This window comes from Panthera pardus, unplaced genomic scaffold (genome assembly GCF_024362965.1).
Source record: "Panthera pardus isolate Hobbes unplaced genomic scaffold, ASM2436296v1 HiC_scaffold_16, whole genome shotgun sequence".
Taxonomy (NCBI): Eukaryota; Metazoa; Chordata; class Mammalia; order Carnivora; family Felidae; genus Panthera; species Panthera pardus.
The window spans coordinates 155,672,994-155,700,677 of record NW_026526721.1 but is presented as its reverse complement, the minus strand read 5'-3'; the positions used below and the strand labels follow the sequence as shown (position 1 = coordinate 155,700,677).

The following is a 27,684-nucleotide window of genomic DNA, read 5'->3' as shown; positions in this document are numbered from 1 at the left end:
GCCTTAAGGAACTACAGGAAGATGACAAAGCCCAACATTAGTACAAGAAGCGAAATAAAGATCAGAGAAGACATGAATGAAAGAGACAGAAAAGAGCAATGAAATGAAGGGCTGGTTCTATGAAAAGATATAATTAACAAGCCTTTAGCTAGACTCACCAAGAAAAAAAAGAGAAGGATCAACTACATAAACTCAGGAACAAAAGAGGAGACATTCTAAATGACACCATAGAAGTACAACAAATCGTAAGACACTAAGAACGATTATATGCCAACAAACTGGACAACTTAGAAGAAACGAGTACATTCACAGAAGCAAAGAACCAACCAAAACTGGGTCATAAAGAAATAGAAAATCTGAACAGACTGATTACTAATAAGGGATTGAATCAGTAATCTAAACTCTGCCAACAAAGAGAAGTCCCAGACCATACTGCTTCATTGGTGAATTCTATCAAATACTTAGAATTAATACCAAACCTTCTCACACTCTTCCAAAAAAGAAGAGGGAACATTTCCAAACTCATTTTGCAAGGCAAGCATTGCCCTGCTAACCAAAACTAGACAAAGACACAACAAAAAAAAAAAAAAAAAAAAAAAAAAAAGAAAAAGAAAAAATTACAGACCAATATCTCTGATAAACATAGATGCAGGGGCGCCTGGGTGGCCCGGTCAGTTAAGTGTCCAACTCTTGATACTGGCTCAGGTCATGATCTCATGGTTCATGGGTTCAAGCCCCACATCAGGCTCCATACTGACAGTGGGGAGCCTGCTTGGGATTCTCTCTTCTCTCTCTGCCCCTCCCCTACACACTCTCTCTCAAAAAGAAATAAAACAACTTCTTAAACATAGATGCAGTAACCCTCAACAAAATATTAGCAAACTGAGTTCAACAGTACATTAAATCATACACTACAATCAAGTGGAATTTATTTCAGGGATGCAAGGATGGCTGAACATTCTTAAATCAATCAGTATGATATAGCACATTAGCAAAATGAAGGACAGAAATCCTATGATCTAAATAGATGCAGTAATAGAATTTGACAAAATCCAACATTCACTGATGATTAAAAAAAAAAACAAAACAGTAAAGAAGGGACATACCTCAATATAATAAAGACCATATAGGACAGGCTCACAGCTAGCATCATACTCAATGGTGAAAAGCCTGAAAGACTCTCCTCTTAGGAAGAAACAAGGATACCCACTCTTGCCATGTTTATTCAACACAGTAATAGAAATCCTAACCAGAGGAATTAGGTAGGAAAAAGAAACAAAGATGCCCAAATCAGAAAGAAAACTTCCACTATTTGCAGATGACACAATATTATATACAGAAAACCCTAAAGACTCCACCAAAAAACATTAGAAATAATAAACGGGTGCTTAGGTGGCTCAGTCGGTTGAGCGTCTGGCTTTGGTTCAGGTCATGATCTCACAGTTTGTGGATTGAAGCCCGGGATCGGGCTCTGTGCTAACAGCTCAGAGCCTGGAGCCTGCTTCGGATTCTGTGTCCCCCACCCCTACCCCCCTGCCCAGCCCCTTGCCCCTACCCTGCTTGTGCTCAGTCTCTCTCAAAAGTAAGTAAACATTAAAAAAATTTTTAAAGGAAACAAATTCAGTAAAGTCTCAGGATACAAAATTCACATAAACCTGGCTTCATTGCTGTACACTGGTGAGCAATCGGAAAGAGAAATTAAGAAAACAATCCCTTTTACAATTGCATCAACAAGAATAAAAAACCTAGAAATAACTTTAACCAAGGAGGTGTAAAAGACCTGTACTGTGAAAACTACAAGACCTTGATGAAAGACATTTAAGACGATACAAATGGAAAGATACTTTGTGCTCATGGATTGGAAAAAGGCAAACTGTTAAAATGTCCATACTCAAAGCAATCTACAGATTCAAGCAATCTTTATCAAAATTCCAATTGCATTTTTCATAGAAACAGAACAAAGAATCCTAAAATTTGTATGGAACCATAAAAGACCCTGATTAGCCAAAGCAATTTTGAGAAGAAAAAGCTGAAAACCTCACACTCCCTGGTTTCAAGCTACATTACAAAGAATGCTATAGTAATCAAAACAGTACAATACTGGCATTAAAAACAAACACATAGGGCACCTGGGTGGCTCAGTTGGTTGAGCATCTGACTCTTGATTTCAGCTCAGGTCATGATCCCAGGGTCATGGGATTGAGCCCTGTGTCAGGCTCCATGCTGTGTGTGGAGCCTGTTTAGGATCTTCTCCCTCTCTCTCCCTCTCTCCCCTCTCCCCGCTCTGCCCCTCTGCCCTGCTTGTGCTCTCTCTCAAAACAAAATAAAAATAAAAACAGAAACACAGATCAGTGGAACCGAATAGAGTCCAAACAATCAGTTAATTTACAACGAAGAAGCCAAGAATATACAACGGCAAAAGGACACTCTTTCAATAAATGCTGCTGGGAAAACTGGAGAGCCACACGCAGAAGAATGAAAGTGGACTCCTATCAATATAGCATATGCAAAAATTAACTCAAATTGAAGACTTAATGTAAGAACCGAAACCACAGAACTTCTGGAAGAAAACATCATAGGCAGTAAGCTCCTTGACAATGGTCTTGGTAATGACATTTTTGGAATGAGTGCCAAGAGCAAGGGCAACAAAGGTAAACATAAACAAGTGGGACACATCAAACTAAAAAATACTGCACAGCAAAGGAAACCACCAACCAAATGAAAAGAATGGAAGAGGATATTTGCAACGCACATATCTGATAAGGGGCTAATATCCAAAATATATAAATAATGCATCCAACTTAGTAGCATAAAAGGGGGGGGGCTGATTTAAAAAGTGGGTAAAGGGCCTGAATAGACACTTGTCCAGTTAAGACATACAGAGAGCCAAGAGACACATGGAAAGGTGCTCAAAATTGTTAACCATCAGGGAAATGCCAATCAAAACCACAATGAGATACCACCTTACCCCTGGCAGAATGGCTATTATCAAAAAGATAAGAAATGACAAATGTTGAGGATGTGGAGAAAAGGGAACCCCTGTGTGCTGTTGATGGGAATGTAAGTTGGTGCAGCCACCATAGAAAACAATATGGAGATTCCTCAAAAAATTAAGGGGTACCTGGGTGTCTCAGTCAGTTAAGTGACCGACTCTTGATTTTGGCTCAGGTCATGATATCACAGTTGTGGAATTTAGCCCAGCATCTAGCTCTGTGCTGATGGTGCAGAGCCTATGTGGGATCCTCTCTTTCCCTCTCTCTCTCTGTCCTTTCCCTGCACGCTCTCTCTCAAAATAAATACATAAACTTAAACAAAATTAAAAATAGGGGCACCTGGGTGGCTCAGTCGGTTGAGTGTCTGACTCCAGCTTAGGTCATGATCTCATGGTTCATGAGTTCAAGCCCCACTTTGGGCTCGCTGCTGAGCGAGCCTGCCTTGGATTCTCTGTCCCCCTCTTTCTCTGCCCCTCCCCAGCTCGCATTCTTGCTCTCAAAAATAAAACATTTAAAAATCTTCTAAAAAAAATAAAAATAGAACTGCCATATTTTCCAGCACTTCCACTTCTGGGTATTTATCTGAAGAAAATGAAAACACTAATCCGAAAACGTCTGCACTCCCATGGTTATTGCAGTATTATTTACATTAGCCAAGACATGGAAACAACCTGAGTGTCCACTAATGATGAATGGGTAATGAGAACATCACACACACACACACACACACACACACACACACACACACACACACAGAGTGGAATATTATTCAGCCATAAAAAAGATGAAATCTTACCATTTGCAACAACACAGATGGACCTTGAAGGCATTATACTAAGTGACATAAATCAGGCAGAGAAAGAAAATACTGTATGATGCCACATACATGGAATTAAAAAAAAAATCAAGCTCATAGATACAGAGAATACATCCTGAAACCAATATTATACTATATGTAAACTAACTGGAATTTAAATAAAAATTTGAAACATTAAAAAAAAAAAAGAACACACTGATGATTGTCAGAGGTGGGGTGGGGGTGGGGTGAAAAGGGTGAAGGGGGTCAAAATGGACAAATTTCCAACCATTAAATAAATAAGTTCTAGGGATGTAATGTATAGCATGGTGACTGTAGTTAATGTTATTTGAAAGTTGCTGAGAGAAAATCTTAAAAGATCTCATTCTAAGAAAAAACTTTTTTAAATAGGGTGACAGATGTTAACTAAACTCTATCATGTTGATCATTTTGCAATATATACAAATATCAAATCATTACATTGTACACCTGAAGCTAAAATAATATTATATCAATTATACCTCCATTATACCTCTGAGTAGCAGTAATTCTGGAAAATTCAAACTTTACTGCCACAAGGCTTGAGAATGGAGTAAATCCTCATAAGTGTTCATCAAGACAGAGTTAATGGTTCTTAACAGAAACCTGAGATCAACCACCTACCTGCACTCAGACTGACCACTTTTCTGTGGGATCCTGGGTGGTCTGCCTAAGCAGGGATCCCCATGCCCTGGGGATGGAGTGGGGGTGCTCTGAGAAGAATCCAGTTCAATAATGAGCAAAAGAATAATAGAGTGTCCTGCTTTCAATTAGAGTCAGGTAGGAGCAGGGTGCTGGAAGAAAAGCAAACTGCTGGGTATTAGATTACGATGTGGACTGAAACCACATACGCCATAGATTCACTAATATTCTGGTGATGGAGGAATGGAATGAAAACCCACTCCTGACACAGCATGGCTATATCATTTTTATTAAATTGCTATTAATTTGTTCACTTATCATTAAAGACCTTTTTTAAAGTTAAAAAAAAAAAAGATTTCAGGGAAATTTCAGAGTTTACTCCATTTAGTGCAGTTTGATAGCCCAGTTCTCCCCTTGAGGGAGACCAGAGCAGTCAACGAATCTGATGCCCACGTTATTTAGAAAAGTATGCACGCAGCCATGACTCGGGAGACATACTGAGCACGTTTGATGGTTATGGTTAAACAGACCTTGAACAGTGTGATCTGACATTCCTGGCTTCTCTTGGGCATAAACAGACATAACAAATTCAGATTAATGTTATATAGCCAGATGGCATTTCTGTAATTGAAATTACAATTGTAATTTAAGTTCTCCATTTCAACAGTTTGAGACCTGACACTTTCTCCAAATGCATACAAAAGCAATATCCATCCCATCATAACCGTTCAGGGGCAAAAGAGGTTACACCAAAGTCCTATTACTCATTTGTTCCTTGGCTCTGTGGCCGGCCCTATGCTGCAACAGTGTGTAAGAACACGCTTTTCTGCACTGGTGGAGCTATGGTTCCAGAAATGAAACAGCGTGGCTTTAGACCCCTTTAGACCCTTGGACACGCCAAGGGTTAGGAGCCATGAGGGATGAGAGCGAGGAGCGTGTTGTGGGTGGTACTGCAGGGAGCAGGGGGAGAACGACATGTCCTGCACAGGGGAAGGGAGGGAGCATCGAGATGCCAAAGGGCTGGAGGGAACAGGAGCTGTGCAGGCCACAGGAAGGAGTTTCACCTTGGTTCTCGGATCACTGGGAAATGCTAAGAAGAAGGCGGTATTCTACTTGGTTTTCAAAGATGCCATCGTGTACTATTACATACCCGCCAGAATGGCTAAAATGAAAAAGATGGAAAGTAAGTTGCCAGGGAGGACGCCGAGCGACCAGAACTCTCCTCCACCGCGGGGGCTCAGCTGTTGGGACCGAAAGGCACACACGTGTTCATCACAAGACGTTACAATACTGGTCGAATAGCCCCAACCTGGAAACCGCTCATACCGCAAGAATGAACAATGTTCACTTCCATGCAAGAATATGGGGAAATTTCACAAACATAATGGAGAAGAAGCCAGACATAGAGGAGTACACATCATAATTCCATTCACACAGTTTGGATAATAAAGTACAAAACGGGCAAAACTAATCTGGGGTTAGGGTCAGAAGTCACTCCCCTTGATGGTGGTGGGTGGGTGTCTGTTGGTGACGAGAAGGGAACAGCAGAAAAGGGCTGCCTGGAGTCTGCTAATGTTGATTCTTCATTCAGCTCATGCAAGTGCATTGATACATATACTGATGATAAGTGCTCTTTTCTGCATGTATATTTTACCTCAGTAAAAAATTAAAATTGAAAACAAAAACCACCAGGGGAGCCTGGCTGGCTCAGTCAGAAGAGCATGTGACTCTTGAGCTTGGGATCGTGAGTTCGAGCCCTATGTTGGGTGTAGACATTACTTTCAATAAATAAATAAACTTTAAAAAAAAAACGGAAAAAAGAAAAGATAAAGCACCCTGTCAGATTATTCAGGATGTAAATGTAGATACAGTTGGGCAATTAGAAGCCTACTATAATCTTTGAGACAAGGAAATGCCTGCTGGTTTGAGCCCAATGAGTTCTGAGGATGGGACAAATAAGTGGATGGATGAGAGGTGTTTCTGCAAAGGGAAAAAAGAATCAAGAAAGACTGATATTGGCAACAAGAAATAGGCAGCTGAGTACAAATTAGGGGGAAAGGAACCTAGAAAGAAAAAGAGAAATTCTGTCAGATGGTGATGCTTGAAAGGTTCCTCTTTGAGGTCTGTTTGAACAAGGGAAATATTTCCTTTCTCATGAATCCAACCACACTACATAATTCTTCATAAAATAGTATTTATGTAATCAGTTACTGATGCTCATTCATTTTTAGCTTTAGAACTGATTTATGAATAAAGCCAGAAAACTTTTCAGGAGGCTGTTTAAATCAAGAAATTGAATTTGAAATTTTTTTAATTAAAAAAAATTTTTAAGTTTATTATTTGAGAGAGAGAGAGTACGCGCACAGGGGAGGGACAGAGAGAGAGTGAGAGAGAGAGAATCTCAAGAGAGAGAATCTCCACACTGTCAGCGCAGAATCCAGTGTGGAGCCTGATCTCACGAACCATGAAATCACAACCTGAACCGAGATCAAGAGTCAGACGCTTAACCAACTGAGCCATCCAGGAGCACCCCCCAATTTTTTTGTGTGTCTTTGTTGTTTTTTTGAGAGAGAGAGACAGAGCATGAACAGGGGAGGGGCAGGAGAGAGGGAGACACAGAATCCGAAACAGGGTCCAGGCTCTGAGCTGTTAGCACACAGCCCGACGCGGGGCCTGAACTCATGAACTGTGAGATCATGACCTGAGCCGAAGTTGGACGCTTAATGGACTGAGCCACCCAGGCGCCTCCCCCTTTTTAATTTTTTTTTGAGAGAGCTGAAATTTTTTTAAAAGAAACAATTATTTACCATAAAGAACAACCAGAAACAAAGCGTGTATGTATGTATATTAATTTACATATACATATATCTGTGGATATACACGCATAGGCACCACGCGGATTAGAGGAAGAGGACGATGGAGATAGTGTAAAAGTGTCAGCTTCATTGTTTTAACACAGAGGAACTGAGGAATTAAAACGTTAACAGTTGCCTCTGGGATCAAGCAGATACTCCCATATTAATTGAAAAGCTTCTATACTGGCATGTGCAAGTATTTACATGATTTAAAACTGGTTTAATTTAAGGATAATCAGAGGAACTCTTGACCTGTTCCCTGAGTTCACAGGAAAATCTGCCAACATGGTTCACACAGAAGAAGGGCCTTTTAGTTTACGCGAATAAAGAGCTAAGAGTCAAAGCCTTCTGCTTTAGGCCACGATTTATACATTATCTCATTTATGCTTCAGAGCATCCCTGCAGAATAGGTATTAAGATCTCCATTTTACAGATGAAGAAACTGAGGCTCAAAAAAGATGAGACTTGTCCATTATAATCAGCTCAGGCTAGCCTTAAAGCCTCTCCCCAACCCCAGTATTTTCTTCCCCCTCCCCCACCCTGTATTATGTCCCCCACCCCTGGCATCCTACAGATTTATGACTGGTTTTTATTTCCTCATCTGTTCATGATAGGTATGTTAGGAGGAAGGAATATTCCAGAAAACAAGCTTACCACTGCCAGGCATTATCTAGTTAGGAGTTCCACATTCTGGAAGTGAGCAGCTGATACGAGCCTTCCTGAGAAGGTGGAGGTAGGGGAAGGGGAAGGCAGGGGCAAAGGAGCACAGTAGGAAGGACTGCTTTTAAATGCAACACAGTATAAAGTAAGTAAGGGAGGTGGGGGGGGTGGAAATCATCTCTCCATCTCACAGAAAATTTCTCTAGAAGGAACAGACAGAGGTTATCCCTGAGGGGGTGGGGGAACGGGGTAATTAGGGGGTTTAAATAAGAGTGGGATTTTTCTCTTGTATTCTTGGCACTGAAAAAATTTTTTAATTTTTTCTTTTGAATTTTATCAAATGTTTTCTCTGCTTTAATTGATGCAATCGATAATTCTTCTTCTGTAGCCCGTTAACATGGTGGTTACACTGATTCATTTTCAAATATTAAACTAGACTCGTGTCCCTGGAATAAACTGTGCTTGGTCAGGGTAATAAATATTTTTATATATTGCTGAATTCTATTTGCTAATGTTTTGTTAAGGAAGGGCATTTGCTTGTATATCTATATAAGCAATATATATTGGCAGTTTAAAAATTATAAATTCAATTACTTTAGTACTAACAAGGTTATTCAAATGATCCTTTATAATGAACGAGCTGTGTTGGTCTGTGCTTTTTTTTTTTTTTAAGTTTATTCAAGAGAGACAGAGAGAGCAGGGGAGAGGCAGAGAGAGAGAGTCCCAAGTGGCTCTGCACTGTAAGCACAGAGCCCGAGGTGGGGCTCGAACCTACGAATGGCGGGATCATGACCTGAGCCTAAAGCAAGAGTCGGGCACCTAAACCAACTGAGCTGCCGGTGCCCTTTAGTTCGTGCTTTTAAATGTACTAGGTGAAGTGGTCAAAGTGATTTCTGGGAGGTGTTCCATCCTTAATGTCTTCAGGGCTGGTGGTGATGCCCCGTGTCTCACTCAGCATGTTCATGGTGTTGTAACAGAATGCTACAGACGAGCTGGCTTACAAACAACAGACCTCTCTCTCTCACGGTTTGGGGGCTAGAAGTCCCAGGTCATGGTGGAGGCATATCTGATATGGTGGCCGGAGACAGCCCCCTTCCTGGTTCACAGCCAAGGTCTTCTCACTGCGTAGTCCTCAAGTGGTGGATGTGGGAGGGCTCCATCTGGAGGCTGTTTTATAAGAGCATCTAACTCATTCATGAATCACCTCCCATTCAACATATGAATTTTGGGGGGGGGCACACACATTAGCAACAATAGTACCCTCTTTCATTCTTGATATTGGTAATTTGTGTCTTCTCTTGGTCTTGCTAGAGCTCTGTTTCAAAGAATTGGTTTGCTGATTTTCTTCCATTTTTCACATTTCAATTTCACTGGGTTCTCTCATTTTTTCCTTCTTTTCCTTATTTTGCTCTATATCCTTTCTTTTCCTTATTTTGATCTTCTTTTTCTGGCTTCATATGGGTGGGAGTTTAAGATGACTGAAATTTGTTTCAAAGTTTATTTTATGTATTTTAAGTAATCTCTACACCCAACATGGGGCTCAAACTCAACCCTGAGACCAAGTCATGTGCCCTACCGACTGAGCCAGCCAGGTGCCCCAAGACTTGACTTATTTTAGCGTAATCATTTAATGCCATATATTTACCTGTTAGCATTGTTTTGCTATATCCAACACATTTTGATATGTTATATTTCAATTTTCATTTAATTTAACCTTTAAAAAAATTGCTCTTGGGGTGCCTGGCTGGCCCAGTTGGTGAAGTACACGACTCTTGATCTCGGGGTTGTGAGTTTGAGCCCCATGTTGGGTGTAGAGATTAAAGGATAAAAAAAAAAAAAAAAAAGAAATGCTTCTTTCCAAGAGACAGGTGTATTTGCTGGAGTGACATGGCCAAAATTTGTTCTTATGGTTGATACGTTAACTTTTGGGGGAACATAATACAGACTTGCTTTAGAAAAAATGGGTGAGGGGCACATGGCTGCCTCAGCTGGTGAAGCACACAACTCTTGACCTCAGGGGCTAAGTTCGAGCCCCATGCTGGGTGTAGAGAGTACTTAAACATAAAAAAAAAAAAAACTTCCCTTGACTCCTCCTTTTTGACCAATGGATTATTTAGAAGTCTGTTGTTTAATTTCCATATCTTCAGAAATCCTGTTACCTTGTGTTATTGATTTCTAGTTTGATCCTACTGTGGTCAGAGAACACATTCTGGATTATTTCTTTTTAAATTTTAAGTTTTTTTTGAGGTGTTTTATGGATATAGATATGGCCTCTTTTTGTACATGTCCCATGGACTCTTGAGAAGAATGTGTTTTGCTGTTGTATTCTTATTTTTAAAAAATGTTTATTTTGATGTAAGTGAGCACAAGTGGGGGAGGGACAGAGAAAGAGAGAGAAAGAATCCCAAGCAGGTTCCGGGTTGCCAGTGTGGGGCCCCACTGGGACTCTAACCCCATGAACTGTCAGATCATGACCTGAGCTGAAATCGAGAGTCGGATGCTTAACCCACTGAGCCACCTAGGCACCCCTTGATGTTGTATAATATAAATGTCCATTAGGTCTATATGTCCATATTCTATAAATGTCCATTAGGTCCTTAATGGTGTGGAGTTACTTTTTTTTTTTTTTTTGCATCTACACTTATGTTTTTTTCCCCCAAGTTTTTACTTAAACTCCAGCTAATTAACATACAGTGCAATATTAATTTCAGGCATAGAATTTAGTGATTCATCACTTACATAACAATACTCGGTGCTCATCACAAGTGCCCTCCCTAATCCTCATCACCTATTTCTACCCATTCTTCTGCCCACCCCTCCTCTGGTAACCATCAATTTGTTCTTTATAGTTAAGAGTCTGTTTCTTGGTTTGCCTCTCTCCACCCTGCTCCCACCCCCTCACCATCATATTCATTTGTTTTTTTCTTAAACTCTATGTATCAGTGAAATCATATTTTTGTCTTTCTCTGACTTACTTCACTTTAGCATAATACTCTCTAGCTCCATCCATGTCACTGCAAATGGCAAGGTTTCATTTTTTAATGGTTGAGTAATGTTCCACTGTGTGTGTGTGTATGTGTGTGTACATCTTTATCCATTCATTAGTCAATGGACATTTGGGCTCTTTCCATAATTTGGCTATTGTTGATGATGCTGCTACAAACACTGGGGTGCATGCATCTCTTCAAATCAGTATTTTTGTACCCTCTGGGTAAATACCTAGCAGTAAAATTGCTGGATCATAGTGTAGTTCTATTTTTAACTTTTAAAGGAACTTCCATACTGTTTTCCAGAGTGGCTGCACCAGTTTGCACTCTCATACTGGTGTTGAGTTCTATATCCTTGTTGATTTTCTGGCTGGTTGCACTATCAATTGTTGAGAGAATACTGACGTGTCCAATTGTAATTGTGGATTTTCTAATAGTTTTTGCTTCACATAATTTGCAATTCTGTTGTTTGGTGCATATACATTACGGATTGCATTGTCATCTTGGTGGACTGACCTTCTTATCACTATGTCATGTCTTTCTCTCCCCCTGGTAGTTTTCCTTGCTCTGAAGTTTACTGTATCCAACAATAATATAACCATTCCTGTTTTCGTTTGTTTAAAGTTTCTTTTGTAGATCTTTCCCTTTCTTTTACTTTAGCCAACCAATATTGTGACATTTGAAGTGAGTTTCTTACAGCTTATACTTGGATCACGTTATTTTATCCACTCTGACACTCTCTGCCTTTTAATTGGTATATTGAGACCATTTATGTTTAATGATATGCTTGGGCTTATGTTTGGCCCTTTTCCCCTATTCTTTCAGCTCTTCATTTCTCTGCCTTACCATGAGTTTCTGAAACATTTTTTAAAATTCCGTTTTGGTTTACCTACTGTGTTTGAGTGTTTCTCTTTTGTAGACTTCTTAGTGGTTGCTCTAGATATTATATTATGCAACCATAACTTATCACAACCTATTGGCATCAAGATTTTACCAATTTGAGTAAAATATGGAAACTTTACCTCCCTTTTAAAAAGTCCTTTCACCCTTCCTCATTTATAATATGTTGTCTTTTTTTTTTTTTCAGTGAACTCTAAGCCCAACATGGAGTTCAAATTCACAAATTTGAGATCAAGAGTCGTAGGCTCTAGTGACTGAGCCAGCCAGGTGCCCCTATCATATGTTGTGTTAATTACTTCCTCTATACGCACTGAGAACCACAGCAGACAAGGTTATAATTTTTGCTTCATCGAATAAAATTTAGAAAACTCAGAATTTAGAAATTTAGAAAATTTAGAAAAAATCTGTTGTATTTACACATTTTTCCTTGTTCTTTCCACTGTTCTTTCTTCCTTAATGTCCTAAGATCCCTTTTTTTCATGATTTCCATTCTTTCCTTAAAATTCTGATTGTGGTAAAAACCACATAACTTATAATTTACCATCTTTAACATTTTAAAGTGTACAGTTCAATAGTGTTACATATGCCTACATTATTGTGCAATGGATCTTCAGAACTTTTTCATTTTGCAAAACTGAAACTCTACCCATTAAATACTCCTCATCTCCCCTCCTCCAGCCCCTGGCAATCACCATTCTACTTTGTTTCTATGAATTTGACTACTGTAGATACCCTCATGTAAGTGTAATCACACAGTATGTCTTTTCTTCTTTTTAGATTTTACTGTGCTAAAAACACATAAACTCTATCCTAACACATTTTAAGTGTATTGTTGACTTAGGTACAATGTTGTACAGCAGATCTCTAGACCTTATTTATCTTACTCAACTAAAACTTTATGCCTGTTGATAAATAACTCCCCATTTTCCAACCCCCACACACCCTGGTAACCACCATTCCAGTCTTTAATCTTACAAATTAGACTATTTTAGACAGTGCATATAAATGGAATTGTGTGGTACTTGTCTTTCTGTGTCTGGTGTATTTCACCTAGCATAATGTCCTAAAGGTCCATCCACGTTGTCAAATAGTGCAGAATTTCCCTCTTTTTTGAGGGTGAATGGTATTATATTGTATGTATATACCACATTTTATGTATCCATTCATCTGTTGATGGACATTTTAGGTTGTTTCCCCATCTTAGCTGTTGTGAATAGTGCTACAATGAAAATGAGAGTGCTAATCTCTCTTCAAGGTGCTGATTTAAATTCTTTTGCATATATACCTAGAAGTGGAATTGCAGGATCATATTGTAGTTGGATTTAAATTTTGAGGAATCTCCATCTCGTTTTCCACAGTGGCTGCACCATATTGTATCCCTACCAACAGTGCACAAGGCTTCTGGTTCCTCCACATCCTTGCCAACACTTAAAAAAAATTTTTTTTAATAGCCATCCTGGCAAGTATGATATTTATTTGCATTCTCTTGATGATTAGTGAAGAGCATTTATTCATGTATCTGCTTGCCATTTGTGTATCTTTTTTTGAGAAATATCTATCCAAGTCCTCAGCCTATTTTAATCATGTTATTCGTTTTTTTGTTACTGAGTTATATAGTTCCTTCTATAACTTGGACATGAATCCCTTAGCAGAGAAATGGCTTGCAATATTTTCTCCTGTTCTACAGGTTGCCATTTCACGCTACTGATTGTTTTCTTTTGCAGAAGCTTTTTAGTTTGATGTAATCCTGTTTGTGTAATTTTGTTTTTGTAGCCTGAACTTTTGGTGTCATATCTGTGAAATCACTGCCAAGACCAATGTCATAAAGCTTTTCCCCTATTTTCCTCTAGGGGTCTATGTATGTATGTGTGTAATCTCTATGTCCAAAGTGGGGCTCAAACTCGTGACTCTGAGATCAAGAGCTGCATGCTCTACAGACTGAGCCAGCCGGGCACCCCTCCTCTAGCATTCTTACAGTTCAGATCTCATATTTAAGTCTTTGATTCATTTTTGAGTTGTTTTTTTATGTATGAATAAAGTTCAGGTCCAATTTCATTCTGTTACATGTGGATATCCAGTTTTCCCAACACCGTTTGTTGAAGAGATTATCCTTTTCTCATTGTGTGTTCTTGACATCCTTGTGGAACATCAGTTGACTATATGCACATGGATTCATTTCTGGGCTCTCTATTGGGTTCCACTGATCTACATGTTGGTATTTATACCAGTACCATACTGTTTTGGTTACTGTAGTTTCAATATATAACTTGAAATCAGAAGTGTGATGCCCTCAGCTTTGTTCTTTCTCAGGATTGCTTTGGCTATTCAGGATCTTTAGTGGCTCCATATGAACTACAGCATCACTCTATTTCCGTAAAAAATATTTTTGAAATTTTGATACGCACTGCATTGAATCTGTAGATTGCTTTGGGTAGTATGGGACATTTTAATAATATTAATTCCTCCAACCCGGGAACATGGGATGCCTTTCCATTTGTTTCATTTCTTTCATCAATGTTTTATAGTTTTCAGTATGTAAGTGTTGCACTTCCTTAGTTAAGTATTTTATTCTTTTTGACGCTACTGGAAATTGAATTATTTTTCCTAATCCCCTTTTCAAATAGCTCTTTGTTAATGTATACAAAATACAACCAAATTTTGTATGTTGATTTTGTATCCTGTAAGTTTACTGAATTTATTTACTAGTTCTTTAAGTTTTTAAAATGAAGTCTTTGGGGGTTTTCTCTATATAATACTAAGTTGTCTGCAAACAGGGATATGTTTACTTCTTCCCTGCCAATGTTGATGTCTTTTATCTTTTTTTTTTTTTTTTTTTTAAATCTAACCTCTCTGGCTAAGACTTTTTAGCCTTAATGAAAAGGTACAGAATTTCAACAAATGCTTTTTCTGCATCTACTGAAGTGATCTTGTGATTTTATACTTTATTCTACTGATGTCCTGTTGGATTCAGTTTGCTAGTATTTTATTGAGGATGTACCCATCTATATTCAATAGGGATATTGGCTTGTAATTTTCTTTTCTCGTGGTGTGTTTAGCTTTGGTACCAGAGTAATGTTTGCCTATAAAATGAGTTCAGAGGTGTTTTTATCTCTTTAAGTTTTTGAAAACTTTTGAGAAGGACTGGCATTAATTCCTCTTTAAGTGTTTGGTAAAATTCACCAGTGAAGTTACTTGGTCCCAGGCTTTTCATTAGGTGGTTTCTGATGACTGATTCAATCTCTATACTGGTTATGATTCTGATTAAAGATTTCTATTTCTCCATGACTTAGTTTTAGTAGGTTATATGTTTCTAGGAATTCATTCATTTGTTCTAGGTTATCCAGTTTGTTGGCAAATAACTGTTCATAGTTATCTCCATGATTCTTTGTATTCACATCTTAAGTTGTAATGTCTCTTCTCGTTTCTGACTTTACTTGCCTTTCTCTTTTTTTCCATAGTCTAGCTGAGAGTTTGCCAATTTTATTTTTTCAAGAAACTCTGTTTCATTTATTTTTTTCTATTTTCTCCTTTTAAATTTATATCCGCTTTAATCTTTGTTATTTTCTTCTTTTGGCTAACCTTGGGCTTGGTTTGCTTCTTCCTTTCCAGCTTCTTTCTAGCTCTAAGTGTAAAGTTAGATTGCTTTAGGTCTAGTCGTGTATCTAGGTCATGGTTTTTTATTCATTTAGCCACTCTATGTCTTCTGATAGAGGAATTTAATCTGCTTACATTTAGAGTGATTATTGGGGTACCTGGGTGGCTCAGTCAGTTAAGCGTCTCACTTTGGCTCAGGTCATGATCTCATGGCTCGCGAGTTCGAGCCCCGCATCAGGCTCTGTGCTGGCAGCTCGGAGCCTGGAGCCTACTTCGGATTCTGTCTCCCTCTCTCTCTGCCCCTCCCCATCTCGTGCTCTGTCTCTCTGTCTCTCTGTCTCTCAAAAATAAACATTAAAAAAATTTTTTAAACATTTGGAATGATTATTGATAAGGAAGGACTTGCTATTTTTAAAGCTAAGGAAGTTCATTTACAGCAGAGATAGGAGGCTGATATGATAGTACTCAGACTTGTTTTTTCTCACCCCCTTTCTTCCACTTCTACTAGGCTGCTAGGGGTCTCCTAGGACTCAGAAGTGTGTGTATGTGCACGTGTGCATGTATGTGTGTGTGTATGTCCCACATCCTGGGCAGTGCTCCCCACCAAAAGCCAGGGACTTAATGGAAATTTATGGAAACATTAAAAAAAAAATTAAAAATCCAAGCCACTTGTCTGTTAAAGTTAGGATAGACCATGACCTAAGGAATCCAGACACTTTCCTCTTCCCCAGGGCCCAGAATCTTGCCCTGAAATCTGTTCCAACAAGAACACTGAAACAAGAAATGTCTTTTCCTCCCCCTCACCTCTCTGAGTTTGGTAGTGTGAAACTGAAGGAGCTGGCCAGGCTGCCTTGACAAGGTTGCTTGATACTGTGAGTAAGGGGAACGTAGGGGGTTTAGGATTTCTGATTACAGGAGCTCCTCGACTGCTCCTTCCTCCAAAAAATCAGCTTCTCATAGAAGGTTTCTAGCATGGCCAGGGAGCTGCTGGCAGTCTCCAGAAAAGGGCTGCAATCCTTGGGACCTGAGCACCATAGTTGTAGGGACCACCTTTATCACTCACACAAAAGTTTCTCAGATTTGGGCTGGCTTGTTTATATCTCACTTTGTTCCAAAAGAGGATTTGAAAGTGGTTTCCCCTGGCTAAGCCTTGTGCCAGGTGCTATTGGTAGAGGAGAGAGGGAAGATCCTGTCTCTGTCTCCTGGGAATTGATGTCCAAATCACAATCCTAGACTACTCCTAAATTCCCATTGCTAAGAGTGTAACCACTAAAAAAAAAAAAAAAAAAATTCAAGGCATAGAGATATGGCTAAAAAGCCAACAGATAAGTCAAAATACAATTAAATATTTAGTTAACCCAAAAAGAAGGTGGGAAAAGAGGGGCAAAGAATAGAAAACAAAAGGAGAAAACACCCAACCGTATCAATATTACATTAAATATAAAGGACTAAACATTTCCATTAAAAGAGAGTTTTTCAAACTGGATAAAAGCAAGCCAGTCTTTATATATAAAAACATAGATAAGCTGGAAGAAAATGAGATGCCAGGCAAAAAGTAAGCATAAGAAGACATATTAATATTGGTAGACTTCCAGACAATGAGTTTTTTCAGTGATAAAGAACATTTAATAGTGATAAAAATGTCAATTCATCAGGAAGATATAGCCAGCCATCATAAATTTGTATGCACCCACATCGGAGGATAAGACCTTAGTGAGAATAAACTTAAAGTCTTAGCCATGGGATACTGTGTACTGGGAGTGGGGTTTAGCCCCAGCAGCTGGTACAGGATTTGTGGGTCCCCTGTGGGCTTGGAGTTGCTCTGCTCATAGCTTCAGGAGTGATCCGAGTCTAGTGGAGCTCAGCATTCTAAGCTGAGATAACCGGAAGGCATGAATAAACCAGGGTCCCTAATTTGGAAGCAAAATATGGGCCAGCTGGCTCTCGGGCACGCCACGCAACACCGGGCCTTCGGACTGCGAGCCCTCACCTCCGCTTCTCACCGTCAGCCTGGGAGGTCTCACAGAGACCCTGGAGAGGGACAGGTCTGCCCACTTAGCAGGAGCCGTGAGGCCCTGGTCCTGCCTGCCACTGAGCCTCATGTCCCCTCCTCCCTCCCTCTGAAGCCCAGCCATGGCTTCCGTCAGGCTAAGAGTATGTTCTGTTTCCAGCACACAAACGGCTGGTAAGCCCTTATCGACCTCATGCCTGCTCCTGCTTTGAGGCTGGCTCAGCAGGGGCAGCTGGGTGTCTCAGTCGGTCAAGCTTCCGACTCACGGTCTCACGGTTCCACGGGTTCGAGTCCCGCATGGGGCGCTGCGCTGACAGCGTGGGGTCTTCTCGGGATTCTTTCTCCTTCTCTCTCTGCCCCTCCCCCACTCATGCTGTCTCTGTCTCTCAAAACAAATAAGTAAACTTAAAAAAAATTAAGAACACCTGGGCTCAGCAGCTGAGCATTAAACAGAACGACAGCTGTGCTAAGTGAAGGTGAATCTTGAAGCTCAAGGGAGTGAGTTAATAAGCGACCAGACGATCTAAGGGAGAGGGAGGGGACATCAAGTGGGGACTGGCCATCCCAAGATGGTGGGTTCAAAGTACCCATTTAGGTTCGATTCGGGTTGCAGGTGGGTGATAGGAGTGGCTGGGAAAGACAGGAGATGCTGGTCAGATTGTGAGCTGCGACACTGAGACATCGACAGCACACAGTCTGCTTCATGCTGTTATCTTCCAAGGCGTTAAATGTTTCACCTTAAAATGGACAACGTATTCACCTAAATGGTACCCAGTCCCTACTTTTCCTTTAGAGCAGTTGAGTAGCATTTCGATAATGAGATTGTCTCATATCCCCAGGAGCGGCCTTCTAGCAATTGGGTGACTTAAATGCTTGTCATTCTGAAAGCGCAGTGACTGACCAGGCCCCTGATGGCCTGGGCTTCCTACACAACATCCCTGAGCTGTGACCAATCTGGATGAAAGATAAAGCTCTACAGCAATGAAGACAGGAATGGGGCTTTTGCTTTTAGGGTATATTCCTTACTCTTTAATATAATAAACTGCCTGGGGCGCCTGGGGGGCTCAGTCGGTTAAGCGTCCGACTTCAGCTGAGGTCACGATCTCGTGGCTTGTGAGTTCGAGCCCCGCGTCGGGCTCTGTGCTGACAGCTCGGAGCCTGGAGGCTGCCTCCGATTCTGTGTCTCCTCCTCTCTCTGCCCCTCCCCTGCTCATGCTCTGTCTCTCAATAACAAATAAATGTTAAAAAAAATTTTTTTTTAAATGTGTATATAATAAACTGCTAAAATTCTTCTTGGATAGCCTCTGGGACAAATGAATTGCATAATAAGATTTTTAAAAGTCCCTCCGAACGGCTCTGGCATTGAAAACGAAAGCAGGAAACAAAGCAAGTTTGAAAATCAACAGAACCTACCGGTGACACGGCTTAAGCCTACAAGTTAAAACTAGGGCGCGTCTAAGGACGGCCTCGGAAACTGAAATGTTGGGAGGTGAAACGTGATGGTCACCTGGCTTTGGACCGGCGGTCACTTCCGTCCTCCTGCTCGCAGATCTTTACAGTAAGACACAAAAGCCGTCTTCCAAAATTCTGAGTCTGTGGAGCCTTCCCCCCAGTAGTAACTGCCTCCTCTGATCTCTGCAGGCTGGGGTCGCGGTCCCCGAGGGGGACCCCAGAGAGGCCCACCCCCAGCTCTGTCGAGAGACAGCACCATCTGAAGCTCCCTCAATAAGGCGGGCCGCCCGCTGGCCGGCACGGGGCTGCTCTCCGTGGCCGCCTGGCTCAGCATGAGGCCTGCGGGGAAGGGATGGGCAGGAGTCACTGGGCACACTCACGGCCTGCCGGCCTCTAACCTCCGGGTGCGCTGCGGGCACGGGCGCTGCACACGGGCGCCGTCCGCACGGGAGACGCGCATTTCTCCCCAGGCCCGCGCTCTCACCCGAGGGCTGCCCCCGTCACAGTGCCTAGCGCTCCCGGAGCACGGTATCCCCAAAACGAGGATCCAGGCCACCTCTCCAGAGTTTCAGAGTGAGCATCAAGTTGGCCTCTCCTGGTGAATTGTTTTTCATTTTTGAAAAAGTTTCCTTATGTCTTTTAAGTTTATTCATTTTGAGAGCGTGCGAGTGGAGGAGGGGCAGAGCGAGGGAGAGAGAGAATGCCAAGCAGGAACTCACAAACCACGAGATCACAACCTGAGCTGAAGTCGAGTCAGACGCTCAACCGACTGAGCCACCAGGTGCCCCCTGATGACCCGTCTTTTATTCTCCGGGGCCTAGAATAGAGCCTGGCATGCGGTGGCCAACAGGGGTTCGTAGGCTGAATGGGGTGAACGTGCAACAGACGTAATCCAGATCGTTCTTTGTTCTGTCCCGGCGATTACGCATGATCAACGCTAAGCTTAGACTGCAACTGCCACTGTTTCCCTGCTTGTCTGCTAATAATCCTTCTTAGTTTTTATTTGGGGCTCTTGGACTTTTGGCTTTATTATAGCTCATCTTTGATTCTAAGTCCCATTTATAGAAGGAGCTTGTAGAAGTATAGGGACAAGATGGGGAAGACTTTCAGTCGCCAGTGTCCCTGCCGGGAGAACACCTGACATCTGTCAGACGGACCCACTCTGTCGCCAGCGGGCCCCACACTCCTCGGGAGGCACAGAGCTAGTAGGAGGTTTGCTGTGCCTGGTGGGCCTCCACTTGGGGCCCTCCACCCTGATCTGAGATTTCTGGTGGATGCTGATGAAGGCCTGGGAGCCTGAGTGCAGGGTACCTCAGGGCAGGGCAGCAAGAACCCTGAGCAGCCAAGAGGAGGGGTTGAAGTGGGAAATAAAGCACAGGGCTCCTGAATTTCCCATCTCTGAGAGCCTGGGGGTCAAGGGGGATAGGAATGGAGACGGTCAAGTCAATTATAAAACTGGATCTGAACTAATTGGGGAGTAAAGGCAGCACTACAAAATTATCTGCATTCCATATGCAGACATGTAGGGAGGGAGACAATTTAGAGGGTTTGGATACAATCTGACTCCAGACCCCTCACAAAAAAAGAAAGTACCAGAGCTGTCCACGTCCAGCTGGACTTGTACCTGGAGGAAAAAGTATCCAGAGGAAATGTGACCATAAGGGAAACTGGTGGGGACGATAACTCAAGGCCAAAGGAGTTTGAATGACGTTATAAAAAGTTCTAGCCCCTGAGGAGAGAGCAAGTTTCAAAGACCACAGTTTCTGTAGCTTAAGAAAAACCTGTGGTGTGCCTCAGGGGGAGGAGAAAGACCAGACTCCGTGGAGGCCAAGAGATCTGGGGCCTCTGAGCAGTCGTGCGACTTCGGGCAAGTTTCTTAGCTGCTCTGAGCCGCAGGGTGCTCACCGCTAAAAAGGGGACGTCCAGGGTGCCTCCACCCAGGGCTGTGGGGGGGATTAAAACGAGGCAGTGTGTCCAGGGGCACAGCACAGCTTACACGGGCTCGCCCAGTGAACGCAAGGATGCCTTCCTTGTCCGGGCTCGCTCGCCGTCTAACGGCCGCTCGTGAAATGTGCACGAGAGGTCCGCGTGGCCAAGAGTCTCGGTGACACTTTTCACGGCTCATTTAGGACCCTGCCAGGTATTTTCATGCCCGTCCCCCTGTAGATACATGCGAGCAGGTATGGAATGCACGTACGACACAAGGATGGCCTCAATCTCTTGTCTAGATCTATCATCGAAACACGCTAAGTTCACCGTCCCTGAGACGATGACTGTGAACGGAGCGGTAAGGACGCAGGTCTCTAGACTAGGTTTGCATCGTAAAATGAAAGCGGGAACATTCAGATACCCTGCCTCCCAAGTTAGCCCGACTAACAGATCTTTGAAACCAAGAATGATGGCGCCTTTACGGAAAGGAAAACCAAAGAGACTCTCGGTGCCAGGGGAGAGCTCTTTCGTCCCTAAGCGGCGCGTGATGTCACGAAAATCCCGAACTCACCAGGGCTTGCAGCTTGGGACAGTGGACGGAGAGCTGGATGAGAGTGCTGTCGGTTATCTGCAGACAAACATGCCGTGTCAGTGTGGCTTCTACGCCAGAACCTAGCACCTGACGTGGGCTTCTCCTGAACACGAGCACCGAAGGTGTGAAACGGAACCGAAAGCTCATCTCCAGCACACCCGGGCTGGGGGCTCCTCTCGCTGCAGGCAACCTCACACCTGCCCACTCGTATGGTCGCTAAGCTGCTCTCTGGGCTCTCCTCTCGGGCCCCACGAGGGCCCAGGGACGGGGACACACAGGAAGTAGGTAAGGAGGGTCCCCCAGGATTCTCCCCTGTAGAGTCACCCCATCACTGGACATGCAAGCTTAAGTCTCCCTTCGGCTCTGGTTAAGACGTAAATAATATTTCGACGTCTGCAAACGATGGAGCTGAACGTCTCAGCTGTAGCCGGGTGGCTGAGAGGAGCCCAAAGTCCATGCAGCCCGCTGTCAGGCCCTCGTGGGTCCCCAGGCCCCGAGACGCACACGGCGGCAGGCGGGGTGCACACAACAGCCAGGTGGGGTGTGGGTGAGTGGCTGAGGCCCGCCGTCGGGGCCGAGGGGCCAGCGCTAGCAGGGCTTGTCAGGGGTCTACTCACCAGGACGCATTCTTCAAGATCCATCTTCTCCAGATCGTGGCAATTCTGAAAAAGCCAATAAAACCACCCCCACCATGCGGTCAGTGGTCAGGGCAGCACTAATGGCGTGCGTGCGTGCGTGTGTGCGTGCGCGCGTACTGGCCCCGCCTCCCTCAAGCTCCTCCAGGAAGGGGCGTGCCCTGCCCCTGTGGTAACTGGCCCCGCCTCCCTCGCGTTCCTCCAGGAAGGGGCGTGCCCTGCCCCTGTGTGAACTGGCCCCACCTCCCTCACGCTCCTCCAGGAAGGGGCGTGCCCTGCCCCTGTGTGAACTGGCCCCGCCTCCCTCACGCTCCTCCAGGAAGGGGCGTGCCCTGCCCCTGTGTGAACTGGCCCCGCCTCCCTCACGCTCCTCCAGGAAGGGGCGTGCCCTGCCCCTGTGTGAACTGGCCCCGCCTCCCTCACGTTCCTCCAGGAAGGGGCGTGCCCTGCCCCTGTATGAACCGGCCCCGCCTCCCTTACTCTCCTCCAGGAAGGGGGTGCCCTGTCCCTAAGCTGACCCAGCGAGCCAGCACTTGTGAGCAGTGCCTTCTGAATCACACTCACTTAAATGGGAATGCGGCTGCCCTGGGCTGCGCCTCCTTCTCTCACCCCGAAAGGCAGTGGCCTCCACCTTCCTAGCGGCTCATGGATATCATCCTGTACATTTTAGCCACAGAAGAGGCTCTGGGAAGGCATGGGGCGTGGTGCTTGGGCACAGTGTGGACAGGTGAAGGTTAGGGGAGGAGGAAGGGAGCGTATCACCGTCCCCACAAGGCCACGGGTTCCCGGCAGCAGGCCAGAGGGGACCTCCATGATGGTCACGTCTGCCAGGTGAGGCGGAAAAGGGAACAGAGGTGGGGCACAGCCCACCTGGAGGAGGCACCAAGAGGCTGGGTCAGGGTGCGCGGTGGGGAAGGGCACGTACCGCAGGGAGGACGTTCTCGTTGTGGTCCCACCTGACCAGGTGACAGGTCCAGACTGCTCCAGGACCTCCTGCGGGGCCCCCTGAGCTTTCTGGGACAATGGGGAAATGCACCCTGTGCCCGCCATTCTACTTGGTAGAATACCAAGAACACCACTTGGTCAACTCTGACAGGACACGCACTTTGCACACCCCAAAACCACTGCGAGTCCTTTGGAAGTGAGGGTGGTGAATTAGTTGGGTTTTGTTTTTTGAAAGCTCTGCCTTACCCGAGCTAGAAGTGTAAAGCCTGCATCAGTCAAATGGGAACACCGAGCAGCCTCCAAAATCCTGGGATGCGAAGCGCACGGGAGGAAAAGGTAGTGACTGGTTAACAAGAGAAAACAAACTTTGTGATGCACACTCTTGACTTTCTTCTGCTGACACACCTCCGCTTCTGAAACAGTCCTGAGGACTGCTGTCCCCCGCCCAGATGAGGGGAAGGAGGCTTAAGGAGACACGTGGCCTGCTCTACGGCCCAAAGTTCCAGCCCAAACTTGGGAGTGAACCCAACAATCTTTCCACAAAACCAGGACATTGTTGCTGCTGTTGTTTTTAAGCATTATTCCAATATTTGTTGAATGTTTTGTAAGTAGGCTCGAGCCCAACGCAGGACTCAAACTCACAACCCTGAGATCAAGACCTAAGCCAAGATTAAGAGTCAGACACCTAACCAACTAAGCCCCCCGGGCGCTCCCATCTAATATTTGTTGACTTTTAAACACAATTAAAATCAACTTTTACTGAACAAAATCGTCTTGATATATACTGAATTTAATGAAATTCCCAGTTACCATAAAGGCAATTTTAAAACTTTGCAGCCAGTGAAAAAACATGAGTTAATTCTCAATGCCCATGCTTAACAGGGACAGAGGGATAAATAACACTCTGAAGTGAAATACTCCCTTTACAGCAGTAATTCTGACCACCTTCTGACAAGTTTTGATCATCCACATTCCTTCCCCTATTCAAAAATATCAAAATTCCCCAGAATCATCCCTAATGAAGAGACAACAGACAGTCCTTAGGAGATGGGAAACTGGCCAAAACAGGGGAAATGGATCAGTTTCACCGACAAGTAAACAAGGAAAGAAGTATCCTTTTTCCGCCTCTTGCACAGGGGTTAAGATGGCCGGTTCTGAGGTCAACGTTTCAAGTTCAAACTCTACTTTTACTTCCTACTCATCACGTGACTCAGTATATTATGTGATTTTCCTGGAGCCCTGGTTTCCCCTCTGCCAGACAAGTGGGAATAGCAGTGCATGTCTCCTAGAGATGTGGGGAGGATCGAATGTGATAATGATATGGGAGTTCAACTGACGTTAGCGTTAGCATTTTGCTGCCATTATTAAAGTTTTAAGATTCAGGGCACCTGGGTGGCTCAGTCGGTTGAGCGGCCGACTTTGGCTCAGGTCATGATCTCGCGGTCCGTGAGTTCGAGTCCCGCGTCGGGCTCTGTGCTGACAGCTCAGAGCCTGGAGCCTGTTTCAGATTCTGTGTCTCCCTCTCTCTCTGACCCTCCCCCGTTCATGCTCTGTCTCTCTCTGTCTCAAAAATAAACGTTAAAAAAAAAAATTAAAAAAAAAAAAGTTTTAAGATCCACAGTACTTCTGGAGGATCAGAAAACCAATCGTTTTTGTTAAAACAAGACCTCCTTCCGCTAGGGAAGATGACAGATAAAGCGACTGTGATCTCCCCCCACTTCTGTCCATTTAGTGACTGGTTTGGAGGAGAATCTGGTAACGTCTGGATGTGAGGCTATCGTGGTGACACCGTCAGGGCGCTCTGACGTCAGCGGCCGTGACAGGATGGGGCAAATCAGGCGGGCACACGGGTGAAGTCCGTCAAGAAGTTGCAGTTCAGACTCCGGGGCGGCGGCCGGCTTCGCGCCCTCCCGTCCCTAAGCGAACCGGTTACGCTCCGTCCCGCCCCAACCCGAGTGACGAAAGCCGCCGCCGCCTCCTCCGTCACCACCCACTCCACCCGCTCGCGAGCCTCTCCCCTCCTGCGGGGGGACCTCCGGCCGCGGGCTCCGAGCTGCGAAGCCAAAGCGCGGCGCACTCACTGGAGTCGCGGGCAGTTGAGAGCCAGGGCCGTGAGGGAGGCGTCCGTGAGGTGGCTGCAGCCGGAGAGGCACAGGGCCTGCAGCCGATGGCAGCCGCGGCATATCTGCACGACTCCTTCGTCCGTCACGCGCTGCGGAAAACCAGAACAGGAAGGGGCGTCAGAAGGCACCGGCGATGCCGGAAGGAGGGCAGCAAAACGCGATCTAGCGCCGGCCGGCGGGTCTGGGCTGCCAGTTACTAGCATTTCACCCTAACGATTTCAACGAAACAAGGTGAGGGGCACCCGGGGGGGTGGGGGGGCTCAGTCGGTCGGGCGGCCGACTTCGGCTCGGGTCGTGACCTCGCGGTCCGTGGGTTCGAGCCCCGCGGCGGGCTCCGTGCTGACGGCTCGGAGCCCGGAGCCCGTTTCAGGTTCTGTGTCTCCCTCTCTCTCTCTGCCTCTCCCCCGCTCATGCTCTGTCTCTGTCTGTCTCTGTCAAAAATAAATAAACATTAAAAAAACGAAGAACATGCTTAAAAAAAAGAATAAATACGTACATATATACATAAAACAAGGTGACGCACAGGGCGGACCCGTGTTTGTCACCTCCGCACAGCTTCAACACACCTGAGTGCTACTGACAGGGAGTGAAACTTTAAAATTCCGTTTTCCTCCCCGGCATTGATTTGATTTTGTTTTTTTCAGGAAAAGTTCATAAACTCGTGTTAAAAATCACATTGGATAAAGAGCTCGTAGGAATTGCCCGGTTAAGTGACAGAACAATTTTTGGTTGAATTTCTACAGATTAATGCTTTAAATATCTACCGTCTAAATCATATATGTATATATTTATAACATGCCCCCAAATGTTTTAGAAAATAGCAAGTGGCAGAAGTCACTAAAAGATTGACAAGTTGCTCGCACGTTGACACTGCACGTGAAGTCACCTGTCAGTGCTCTCCTAACACAATTCAGGGTCTGAACACTGAACAGCGCCCGTCAGGTCGTTACTTGTCCGGAAGGCGGTTTCTCTTGTATCTGCCACCATCAAGGATTCCAAAGACTCATATGATTCGTTCACTAAGTAGCGCGTGCAACGAATTTCTCTTACTCTTCTCAAAACTCATGCTCCCCTTGAGACACCCGCAGGACGCAGCACGCGGCCTCTTCAAGGGTCAACAGTGACAATGGCAGTGAGGAAGCAACAGGCGCGTCTCGCACGCTAACGCCATGACGGAAGTGACACCTTGATCTCGCATTTATCCTTTATCTTTCAACGCACCGTCACATCTGTCATTTCACTTCATCCACTGAGATGTGACGACCGTCATCCTCCCCATTTTAGAAGTTAAGAGAACAAAACAAAACACTGAGACCTTACCAGGGATTCCTTCAGGTTCGTGACTGGTTCACGGAATTCCTGGTATCTTACAACAGACCAAGACCCCAGTTGTAGGGGAAACGTCAGCGGCTCCGGATGGGCCATTTCGCTTCGACTGTCATTCTTTCATCTTGTGGCAAAGCGACGGATCGCGCGAGGACACAGACTGGGAAACGAGGGTGTGCTGACCCCCCACCCCCTGCCTGGGTGCCTAGAGGCGGGGCCCGCAGCGGACCCCGGGGGAGGGCGCCCCCAGGGAAGCGCGTCACTTACCGAGCAGGACTGTAGGTTGAGGCTCACGAGCTCGTGGCAGTAATTCTGAATGTGCTTCAGGGCTTCGTCTTCTAACTGAGCGGACACAGAAAACAGAAGAGGAGGGAACGGGCTGCGGGCGCGGCGGAGAACCAGGAGGGACCAGCAGCAGCTCTCCGGTGAGGGGCCCCCGCCGTGTGTCGCCGGCCCCTCGGTACCTGCGTGCAGCCCCTCAGGAGCAGGGCTTTCAGGCCGCGACAACCTCGCACCAGCGCCTCGATGCCGTCCTTCGTGATCTGGTCACACCACGACAGGTTCAGGTATTCCAGGTTTCGGCAGCCCTCACTGGGGGAACGAGAGGCGACGCGACGCGTGGGCAACCCGTCCCACGGAGAGATTACCGAGCGTGAGCTCGGTAAATCACAAGCCACTCGGGGAGAGAAAATGGCTCTGACCAGAGTCTCCTATTTCTTGTTCCGATGGGACCGCTAGGTTTCAGACGGGGCGCCCCGGGGGCTCAGTCAGTTCAGCGTCCGACTTTGGCCTTTGGCTCAGGTCACGATCTCGTGGTCGGTGAGTGCGAGCCCCGTGTCGGGCTCTGTGCTGATGGCTGGGGGCCTGGAGCCCGCTTCGGATTCTGTGTCTCCCTCTCTCCCTCTGCCCCTCCCAACTAGCACTGTCTCTCCCTCTCTCTCTCAAAAATAAACATTTGAAAAATTAAAAAACAAAAAGATAGATGGAAAGGTTTAGACACACCAGGATGCTCGTAGGTTAGGGTGTTTCTCCAGGCAGCGGGCACGCTTACCTGATCCCCTTCAAGGAGCTGTTTGTAATAGACACACAGGAAGTCAGATCCAGATGTTTCAGCTTGGAACAGAATCGGCTAAGGCTATAACATGTGCTGGAAAAGAGCAGACACACTAAAGATATTTTCAACCATGTTTCTCTCCCCTCACTCT

General features: G+C 44.8%; 1 protein-coding gene across 4 annotated transcripts in view; it reads right to left on the bottom strand.

Moving 5' to 3' along the window:
- The window catches only part of FBXL2 (F-box and leucine rich repeat protein 2), a 134,893-nt gene that overhangs the window by 29,176 nt on the left and 78,033 nt on the right, over nucleotides 1-27,684 (bottom strand). For 3 of the 4 annotated variants that reach the window (XR_008422656.1, XM_053904082.1, XM_053904084.1), the window contains 7 exons: nucleotides 27,531-27,626; nucleotides 26,944-27,070; nucleotides 26,747-26,821; nucleotides 25,112-25,242; nucleotides 23,277-23,373; nucleotides 22,068-22,112; nucleotides 21,430-21,486 (listed from right to left, as the gene is read on the bottom strand). Coding sequence is in view for 3 of the 4 variants with exons in the window: in XM_053904082.1 (XP_053760057.1) it covers nucleotides 21,430-21,486; nucleotides 22,068-22,112; nucleotides 23,277-23,373; nucleotides 25,112-25,242; nucleotides 26,747-26,821; nucleotides 26,944-27,070; nucleotides 27,531-27,626 (628 nt within the window). In the remaining variant the exon portion in view is untranslated. The remainder of the gene's footprint in view (nucleotides 1-21,429; nucleotides 21,487-22,067; nucleotides 22,113-23,276; nucleotides 23,374-25,111; nucleotides 25,243-26,746; nucleotides 26,822-26,943; nucleotides 27,071-27,530; nucleotides 27,627-27,684) is intronic. The other variant, XM_053904083.1, reaches the window with a different exon arrangement.